Source organism: Gastrolobium bilobum, unplaced genomic scaffold (genome assembly GCF_033153095.1).
Source record: "Gastrolobium bilobum isolate Gb01-03AN ecotype WA unplaced genomic scaffold, APGP_CSIRO_Gbil_v1 utg16899, whole genome shotgun sequence".
NCBI lineage: Eukaryota > Viridiplantae > Streptophyta > Magnoliopsida > Fabales > Fabaceae > Gastrolobium > Gastrolobium bilobum.
In genome coordinates this window covers 65,089-75,472 of record NW_026897411.1, presented here as the reverse complement: position 1 = coordinate 75,472, position 10,384 = coordinate 65,089, and the positions used below count along the sequence as shown (strand labels likewise).

Genomic DNA, 10,384 nt, shown 5'->3' with positions numbered 1-10,384 from the left:
ATTAAAATTATAAAAACACCATGACTTCCGCACCAAAACGACGTCGTATTAGGCTTACTGCAGATAACTTATCTACATTAACCGTAAAAAAAGCGAACCCAGTAATATAACATTCTAATTTTATACCATCATGGTAGCAATATTTTCAGTGTTGTAATAATAGGCTAACAATTAACCAAAATTTCCTGGGATATGCAGCATCCAGAATATGCGTTTTCAAAGTTAATACTAGCAGCCGAGCATAAAAAATGTTTATACTATTCGAAAAACAAAAAGCTTCACATCTCCCATCCATAAACAATAAATGTTTACAATAATACACATGTATGATATACTTATTTCTTAAAAGAAAAAATAAAAATTAAGTTCCAGAGATACGAATGTAGACTAGTTACAGTATATATCATAGGACAGTATGTGAATTAGTAAATTCAGTATGATATATGGAAAGCAATAGAGATGAGTAAAACTAATGAGTTTGGTAGCCGTCATTCGTTGCTCACCATCAACTCTCACAAGGGCAAAAAAAAATTACACTAAAAAAAAAAGTCTCTCTCTCTCTCTCTCTCTCTCTCTATATAGCAATTACACCTCTTAGCCCGCCATTAAATGCAATTGCACCATCTCAATACCCTCAGCAATAACTCATCACTGCCACATTTTTCTCCATCCGTTTCCCTCTTTTTTCTTTCCTTTCAGTTTCTTTGTCTTCTCTTATTCTCCATCATCTTCTTTCTCTCGTTCCAGTATTCCTCCATGTAAACAAGCTTTTTTGGGCTAGACCATCACAACACACATCAAGCTTTCGCTGGTTACCATAAAAGCAGCTTTCCATAACTGCCTCAAAAGCCTTCTTTTCTCATATGCACATTTCAAAAGGGTCCCTTTTTTTTTTATTTGAGGGTACCAAGGCTTATAGCCCCCCAAAAAAGTAGATCTAAATATTTTATCTTGTTCTAGCAGCTAGTATCTCCAGCAACTACCACCCACTGGTAAGTGGAAAATTCATTGCACAAGGTTCATTTCATTTCTCGTTCACACAGCTGTCAGATCATTGATTTCTTCTCAAAACGAAATCGGTGATACTGTTTTCACAATTTTTTCTTCTTCAAATTCTCTCTAGGGTTGCTAGAATATGCAAGGAACGGTAGGTTTACCATATATTTACACACACATATATATATATACACAACCAAGATCTTCATTTTATTAATTTTTCTTGGGTTGATTTGTAGTATCAGAAAAATCTTGAATAGTTTCTTTCTCTTCATTATTTAATTATGTCATATATAAAGCGCATTTGTTTCAGGGAATTGTAAGGACAAATGAAAAATATGAGACCCCTACCCCACTTTTTCTTTTTCTCACTCTCTTTTTTTTTTCCTCTGAAGTCACGTTTTTGAGTATGAGTTTTTGAAATTGCTTATGTTTTCTTTTTTGTAGAGACACGTTAGCCTTGTTTGCGACACCTCCAGAGCTCACAGAATCTAATTAAGAAAGACCTCAACATCTGAAGCTCTTCATCATATTTAAGGATCTCAGAAAAAGCAAAAAAAGAAAAACAAAAATTGAATTGTTTTATATAGCGGCGGTTGTTGTTTTTTTGTTTGTGAAGTATGCTAGCCGGTGTACATGTAATGATTCCGGCGAGAAACATGCCATCGATGATTGGAAGCGTTGGTGGGTTTGGATTATCTTCAGGGCTCTCTCTTGGCCAGGTCAGTGCTTCACTTGAGGTACCTCTTCAATTTCTTCTTATTTTTCTCATCACCTTAATTATGGTCCTGATTCCGATGCTAATTTGATTAATGTGTGTCGTTTACTCTCTTTGACTTTATCCTTCCAAAACAAAAAACAAAAAAAAAAAGTCTTTTTTTTTCTTAAAGTCAAATTTGGTCTCAGTGTGAATCAAACTCTCTCTTATATTTTACCGGTGGAAATGGAAATATCATTCTCGATGTTCTAAAACCGCGTCATTCCTTTCCTTCTTCTTACTCTTCTCGAAAACATCAATCTAGTTAAATCCGAGTGTTTAATTAAAAATTTTGCTCATCAAGTACTTCTCCTTTGTTTATCTACACATATATGTTAATTAGAAAAGTAATAATAAAAAAGTTGTTCATGTTTAATTTTTCATGGTTTAATTTTTTTTAATTTTTTTTAAGTGAAGTATATACTATACAATAAATACTATATATGTGATATTGTTTTTGTTAGATTGAAAACCTTGGGAATCTTAAAGATCTGTAGATATGTTCCAGCCAAACCTAATGGAAGCTGGTCAGCTCCACCCATTGGACATGCCTCAGAACACTTCAGAGAGCGATGTCCCTAGAATCCGCGACGATGACTTTGACAGTGCCACCAAGTCCGGTAGTGAAAACCATGAAGGTGCCTCCGGCGAAGACCAAGATCCTCGCCCCAAGAAGAAGCGCTACCACCGTCACACACAGCACCAGATCCAGGAAATGGAAGCGTAATAAGCTTACCCAAACTAGACCCATCTTTTTTTAATATATATATTGCAATTTAAAATTTAATTTTTTTTAAAAAAAAAAAAATGATTTTGTTCATTCAGTTTCTTTAAGGAGTGTCCTCACCCTGATGACAAGCAAAGGAAGGAACTGAGCAGAGAGTTAGGGTTAGAACCATTACAGGTCAAGTTTTGGTTCCAGAACAAGCGTACTCAGATGAAGGTTCGTGTTTTGGTTGATACAAAGAAAAAAAAAAAAAGGGGACCCCTTTACGTGTGGCTTTTTATGAGTTGGCTAATGAAGAGTATGGTGTTTTTTTGTTTTGTTTTTGTTACAGACACAACATGAGCGACATGAGAATACACAACTTAGAACCGAAAATGAGAAGCTTCGAGCTGATAACATGAGGTATAGGGAAGCTCTTAGCAACGCTTCATGTCCTAACTGTGGTGGACCAACCGCTATAGGAGAAATGTCATTTGATGAACATCACCTTAGGCTCGAAAATGCTCGACTAAGAGAAGAGGTATGAGAATATATAATTGGAGAAATTTCTCCAACTTTATTTCTTGATATTTTTTTGTCTCCCTAATTGATTCATCCTTCGAACTAGTTCAGCTCGAGCATTGTTGGATCCTATATAGGAGCTGGCTCTCTCAAAATTATTTTTTTCATTTCCAGAGTTCGAACTCGAGACCTTTGGTTAAGGGATACAAGCTCCTTATCACTTGTGCCAATGGTGTTTGGTTGTTGATGATTTTTTTAACCTTTGTCTTTGGTGTTAATTATCTTCAGATTGATAGGATTTCTGCTATTGCTGCTAAGTATGTGGGGAAGCCAGTGGTGAGTTATCCACTTCTTTCCCCTTCATCTGTTCCTCCACGTCCTTTAGAACTTGGGATTGGAAGTTTTGGTGGTCAACAAGGCATTGGTGAGGATATGTTTGGAGCTGGAGATCTTCTTAGGTCAATAACTGGACCCTCTGAAGCTGATAAACCAATAATAATAGAGCTAGCTGTTGCTGCTATGGAAGAGCTCATAGGAATGGCACAAATGGGTGAGCCTCTTTGGTTGACTACACTGGATGGAACCACCACAGTTCTCAACGAGGATGAATATATTAGGTCCTTTCCTCGAGGAATTGGTCCAAAACCTGCTGGCTTTAAGTGTGAAGCTTCACGAGAAATCGCTGTTGTTATCATGAACCATGTTAACCTTGTTGAGATTCTCATGGATGTGGTACATATATATAGGCTTTCTAATCTCACATTATTAGTTAAAACTTTTGCAATATTTTAATTTTCTAGTCTTTGACATTGTATAACTCTATTGGTGGTTTTAAGAACCAATGGTCCACAGTTTTCTCTGGTATCGTCTCAAGAGCAATGACATTAGAAGTGCTATCAACAGGAGTGGCGGGGAACTACAACGGTGCCTTGCAAGTGGTATATATTAATTCATAGAACATCCATTTTCTCATGTGAAAACAAAAGTAATGATGGGTTTGAAAAATAAATTTTCTGAATAATATACTTTTGAAAGATACCATTAAACTAAGGAGCATGTTATATTTACAAATTTTTTTGTTTACAAATTCTTACAAACTACACTATATTTTTTCGGGAGAACACTAGTTTTACTATGTTCTCCCGAGAGAACATAGTGTAATTTGTAAAAAAAATTCAAAAAAGTTTGTAAACGGATCCTTCCCCTTAAACTAAATATAGTTAGTTTCACACTTAATAAACATGGGACTACGATTGACGTGGGGGACTAATATCATCTGATTAATGTGTGGGACTAACTACATTAGTTTGATTATATATATTAAAAATAAATTATTCTAATAATTATTTTCCAAAATTGGAAATAAATACACAATTCAATTATATATTTGACTCTGCAGATGACGGCTGAATTACAAGTACCTTCACCTCTTGTGCCAACTCGTGAGAGTTATTTCGTAAGGTATTGTAAGCAGCACGCAGACGGAACTTGGGCAGTGGTTGATGTGTCTTTGGATAATTTGCGCCCTAGTCCTTCGGCAAGATGTAGAAGAAGGCCTTCTGGTTGCTTAATTCAAGAAATGCCTAATGGCTACTCAAAGGTTAGAATGTATATATCATATATATTCTCGAAAGATTAATAAGCCTTGTGGTTGCATTTGGTATTTATTTTTATACTCAATGTGTGGCTAATCTTAATTATGTTGTAGGTCATTTGGGTTGAGCATGTAGAAGTGGATGATAGAGGGGTTCATAATCTATACAAGCAGCTTGTTAGCTCTGGACAAGCATTTGGTGCAAAACGTTGGATTGCAACCTTAGATAGACAATGTGAAAGGCTTGCTAGTGCAATGGCAACAAACATTCCCACCTTAGATGTTGGAGGTATAATAAATGAATACTCTCAATTTTTTTTATTTTTTTTAAAGATGGTCATTTTCTTAATTAAGTAGTAATTAACCCTTTATAATATTTGAATAATATATAGTGATAACAAACCAAGATGGGAGGAAGAGTATGTTGAAACTGGCTGAGAGAATGGTTATAAGCTTTTGTGCTGGAGTGAGTGCTTCTACTGCTCACACATGGACAACACTATCTGGGACTGGTGCTGATGATGTAAGGGTCATGACTCGTAAGAGTATAGATGACCCTGGAAGGCCTCCTGGTATTGTTCTCAGTGCTGCAACTTCTTTTTGGCTTCCAGTGCCACCCAAAAGAGTTTTTGAATTTCTCCGTGATGAGAACTCCAGAAGTGAGGTAAATTAAGAATTCAAAAAGGCAACAATTATGCACCCAATTATTATCTTCTTACCTAAAGTATTGGGCTGCATTATTGTGTACTCATAGGTATTAGGCATCCTTGATTTAGTAACATTGCTTAGATGGCTGCATTATGTATCTATATATTCATATGAAGTACCCATAATATTTAGTTGTCATAGGTCTAATATCTACACTCAATTATCACATAATTTGAATTCTATACATCTTTTTCAAATTGCCAAAGATAGTATGATACAGACTCCGGTTTTTAATGAAGGTCCGAGACCTTTAGATAAAACTTTGTTCCTTTTTTTATTTTAATGTCATTTGACTTTTTACAAATTAATTTCGCAGGATATAATCTCTCTGGAAATTTTTAATTTCATAATTTTGGATATTTACGTCAATGTTGTTTTACTGAAAGCGTTCCTTAGTTTTTTAAATAAACAAAAATTTAAGAACGAAGTTAGCAAATAGAAGAGTTAACTTTTAACTGTAAAATATTTAAGACACTAAAAAATGATATAAAATGTACAAAAGGCCAATTAAATTCTTGAATAGTTAATTTGTCGATTAATATTACTCTCTGTCTCGTTTGGAAAGAGAATCTGAGTTCGATTCCCACTAAATACATATTTGAAGAGGGATAAAGAACTTTAACTAGCCCCAACTCGAGATTAGTCTCATAGCTTGTGGGTACACTGGGGTGCTGACTCGCCTCAAAGAGGTAACTAGGATCGGTGTACCAAAAAAAAATATTACTCCCCCTAGTCCCTTCATCTTTATTTTGATTAAATTCTCTATTTTATGATTGGTCTAACTATTTTAGCTCCTTGAAAACAGTGGGATATTCTTTCCAACGGTGGAGTTATCCAAGAAATGGCACATATTGCTAATGGAAGAGATACCGGAAATTGTGTCTCTCTACTTCGGGTGAATGTATGTTGATCTTATCGTCCTATTCACTGTTTATCAATTTTATCAAAACACTATCTTCCATTTCCAGTCAAACTAAGTGAAAGTTAGACTGAAATATATTACAATATTCTTACAGAGTGCAAATTCAAGCCAGAGCAACATGTTGATATTACAAGAGAGTTGCACCGACTCAACGGGCTCTTTTGTTATATATGCTCCTGTTGATATTGTTGCAATGAATGTAGTTCTAAATGGAGGAGACCCAGATTATGTAGCTCTTCTTCCTTCAGGATTTGCTATACTCCCAGATGGGACCACAACACATGGTGGTGGCCTTGGTGAAACTGGTCATCATGGTGGATCTCTCTTGACTGTTGCATTTCAAATATTGGTTGATTCAGTTCCAACTGCAAAGTTGTCTCTTGGATCTGTTGCTACTGTTAATAATCTTATTGCATGCACTGTTGAGAGAATTAAGGCTTCTTTATCAGGTGAAACTACTTGAGTTTCAAGACCAATGGAACATGTGGTAAGAACACGAGAGTATCCAGCTAAAACTCCTAATTAAACACTATATCTTAGCTTAATTTGACATTTGTTTCATGTTTTACTTTGCACCTTAATAATTTGAGATTTTCTCTTGCTTCATTAATTAGTTATACTGTTTAGTTGATCATTCTTTAAAATTATAGTCTGTTTTGATGCTAGACATGCAGTTGTGGGAGTGAGATATATTATTGTCATGTAATGAATTTTTATAATTATTATGTACTAAGTACTCTATAAGGTTATGTTTTCTAATTTATTTAAGTCCCAGGGCGTCTATCAAATAATGTAGATTAGCAAATTTTTTTGCCTTTTCTTATTAAGAGGTCGAACCAAGAAAAGTGGTAAATTCATTTCTTTGTGACTGAAAAGTAACGGATTCGAATCCGTTACTAATATATATATATTAATTAGCTGAGAAATGTATTTTTTATGTTGTTGCAAAAAAATTTTTTTGCAGCATTACATAGTTATAATCAGAAAATATTTTTTTTTCTCTTTCTCTTTGTCAGCAGACAACTTCCGAAGAGAAAAAAAAAAAATAAGTTTAAAATTTTAATTATGTATTCCCAAAAATACATAGTTATAATCGGTTGTTGTAAAAAAAAAAAATTCGGGCCCATATTAGTTTTGCTTATGAAATTAATTCTTTGTTGTTCAGACCTGATTCTTATTCTGACTCTTCATTTTTATGGTCTCTTTATATGGTTAACTCTGATGCAGTTTAGAAGAAGGACAAAGGGGGTGGGTGCAATATTGCATTTTGGAGAATCAGAAGGTGTTGGAAACTTCGGCTGATATAAAAAGGAAGGGGAGAAGTCAAGAGCGCACCTTGCATGATCCCTTCTCAGCATCTCAACAAAGTGCTGGGAGGATTAAGGTTCGGGAATTGACTTCCCTGGATATAGTAAAATGCTATATGAGCTTAAATTAAGAACTTGCTTCTCTACACCTTCTAAAAGACTATATATTTATGGTTAATTAGTGTTACCTTTTTCGTTGATTAGCCTGTAGCTTTACCGTAACCTCTTATGTTCCTTCTTCCATTTGTGATTTGCGTCTTAGATCATGCACTAGTACTAGCTAGTAAATGGGAAGCTTGCATCACCACTAGCACAATGTGGTTAATTTCTTACGACACCGGTTTTATCCTTTTTAAGGTCTTGAAATGGATGTTGCGTCCATTTTGCCAAGTCTCATTCGGTGACATAGATGTCGCCATGATTTATTATTTTGTATTGGTCATTTGTGACCAAAATGTTGAAGAGCCACCCTAGCTAGGTGGTAATGTGTCACTTGAAAAAGAAAATGTTTGGGAGCATCATTTAGTAACAGAGGTAAAAGGGTTAAGTTCCCTTAATTATATTATGGGCAGATTATTAACTTATGAAAGACGTGTACGGCGTCACATATGGTTTTGCTATTAATGTATAATGTGCCCTCTTTTTGACCAAGGACTTACCTACAAAGGGAATCAGTAAAATTTAGAGTTATGTTATTTTGATGCATATGCTTTCATTTCATACCTATTTTTATTTAAAAAAATAGGTGAGAGAAAGAAGAGAAGGTTTTCTCTCTTCCTTTTTACTATAAAAGGTTTATATAAAAGGAAGTGTAAGAATATTTTGTACAATTTATTTATAGCAAAAATTTTCAAATCAATTGCAAATGTATGGAACTTAGTGGTGATAAAACAATTCGAGTAACACGAACAAAATATAAATTTGAAATAAATCACCTTGAACACCTCATTTATTTTGGAGGTTGACACGAACACTACAATTTGTCAACTTTAAAGTGTGTTGCTTATTACGTATATTGACATGACATGGCCAACACAATATAACTCGTCATCCTCAAAGTGTATTATTTATTATGCGAGTTGATACGACACAAAAAGACATGAATAACTTTATACTGAATGTTATTTTCATCAATGTCGTATTGAAATGATACAACGTGAATAATATGTAAGAAAATTAACCAGAGTCAATTTTATATTTATGGGTTGACACATAATATGATATGAATTTTTTCGTATCAATTTTTTGCAGCATGAATTTGAAAACGAATCGACCCAAACATGAATTTTTCATGTTGTTTACATTTCTTGTTAGCAGGTCGTGTAAAAAATCATAGTCCCTAATCAAATTGGAGTGTTTGTCAATAATAGAAGAGTTTTCTAGTCCTAGTATCAAAACATATGATGAGATTAGTTTTCTATGCAACCTACTTCTTGGGGTGTTAAATATTGTTTATACAAACTTATTTAGAGTGGTTACAGTAATTACTACTAAAAAGTCGAAACAACTTTAATTTGTTACGTGATTCTTATAAGTCGCTCTATTATAACCGTTTCTACCTTTAAAGGATTATTTTATGATAATTTGTTACCAGATAAATAAAACATTTATCAATAAAGAATATACATAAATATTAATTTTTACAAATATAATCTCTCAAATAGAATTCTTGTAATAATCAAATTCTTTTTTACTAAAGAATTGTATATTGCTTAATTACTTACAACTTTTGTTGAAAAATTATAAATATTTTAGATTTTGATGTAAATTATTGTATTTAAAAATAACCATAATTTTAATGTTGACTGTTAATAACATTCTATAACTTTTATTTTGAAAATGACAATTGTAAAAATTAATATGGAAAAACAGTTTAAGTTACACAGTTTTCATAAAACTCGTGATTGTTTTTTAAAATAACAAATTTTGGAACTTGTACATTTATTGACAAATGTTGTATTTATACACGATTTTTTTATAAATATATTGATCAGACCAAATATAATATAGGCTGGCCAATGTATATCGGGCCTAATCACACACGATTGAAATGATGAGGATGCTCTGCTTCTTGGGCTTGAGGTTGCTGATAATTGGATATGGACTCTGGTCCTTTGTTAGCGCGATCCTTGAGCTTGGATGGGGTGTTACCTGCAATGACACTCCGATGCTTAAGTCAGTATCAGTTGCAGATGTATGTGTATTCTTAATGAATTAGATTATCATACTTGGGCATGTACCCTCTGTTTATATAGTGGTTATGATGCCGCCTTCAGAAGGCGGTATGACCTCTGATTGGCCGTTTCTGAGCTGCAGGTTTGGCTAGAGCCTTAATAGCTTTATCCGTTAATGCCATGCTACCTTGATAGAGTAGCGGCGAGCTGGTGTTGTCCTTTGTTTATTAGTACAAAGGCGTGTTGGGTTCGTTTTAGTTCTTAAAATAGCTTCCTTACCTCTGAAGTTTATGCCAAAGGGCAGTTTCATGCGCGATGGAGGCATCACGCTTAGTTTTGGGCCCTCGTGAGATTGGCCTTTGTTGTATGTATTTGGGCCTTTAATGGGCCTACTATATTTTATCCAGATCAGTTGTCCCCTAGCTTGCAGTTTTGACATGTGGCAAAGCTGTGAGGTATATATTTGTGTTTGGGCGCTATAGATTTTTTGGGCGCGATCATTTGATGCCGCAAAGATCATGTTGAAGAGTCATCATGATTTAGCCTCTAAAAAACGATTGATTAGATGTTAACTGTCACTTGTCAGAAGCATTTAATGTTACCACAATTACGTGGGGGTTTAATGTAAGAACCTGCACCGTTAATTAAGGAAGTTAATTAATTAATTAAGAGAAATTAGGAAATAATTCCATAATTGA

At 34.2% G+C, this 10,384-nt stretch overlaps 1 protein-coding gene across 3 annotated transcripts; it reads left to right on the top strand.

Annotated features, from left to right (window-relative positions):
• Nucleotides 1-657: 657 nt before the first annotated feature.
• LOC133306753 (homeobox-leucine zipper protein HDG2) lies at nt 658-8,074 on the top strand. Of its 3 annotated transcripts, XM_061507127.1 has the most exons (13): nt 658-992; nt 1,444-1,718; nt 2,262-2,476; nt 2,579-2,696; nt 2,812-3,000; nt 3,270-3,713; nt 3,818-3,919; nt 4,381-4,581; nt 4,690-4,864; nt 4,968-5,239; nt 6,089-6,184; nt 6,300-6,692; nt 7,433-8,074. In XM_061507127.1, the coding sequence occupies exons 2-12, from the start codon at nt 1,617-1,619 to the stop codon at nt 6,666-6,668; spliced, it is 2,283 nt and encodes a 760-aa protein (XP_061363111.1). In that variant the 5' UTR covers nt 658-992; nt 1,444-1,616; the 3' UTR covers nt 6,669-6,692; nt 7,433-8,074. The 3 variants fall into 3 exon arrangements, with proteins under 3 accessions (XP_061363111.1, XP_061363113.1, XP_061363112.1); XM_061507129.1 differs by lacking the exon at nt 658-992 and having other exon boundaries at nt 1,581-1,718; nt 2,218-2,476; XM_061507128.1 differs by lacking the exon at nt 658-992 and having other exon boundaries at nt 1,588-1,736; nt 2,218-2,476.
• The last annotated feature ends 2,310 nt before the right edge of the window (nt 8,075-10,384 follow it).

What these genes read in the sequence shown, in the direction of transcription:
- LOC133306753 (XM_061507127.1), top strand. Translation starts at nt 1,617, where the DNA reads ATGCTAGCCGGTGTACATGTAATGATTCCGGCGAGAAACATGCCATCG. An exon ending in ATGCTCGACTAAGAGAAGAG is followed by an intron (nt 3,001 to 3,269) that starts GTATGAGAATAT and finishes AATTATCTTCAG; the next exon opens with ATTGATAGGATTTCTGCTAT. An exon ending in ACAACGGTGCCTTGCAAGTG is followed by an intron (nt 3,920 to 4,380) that starts GTATATATTAAT and finishes TTGACTCTGCAG; the next exon opens with ATGACGGCTGAATTACAAGT.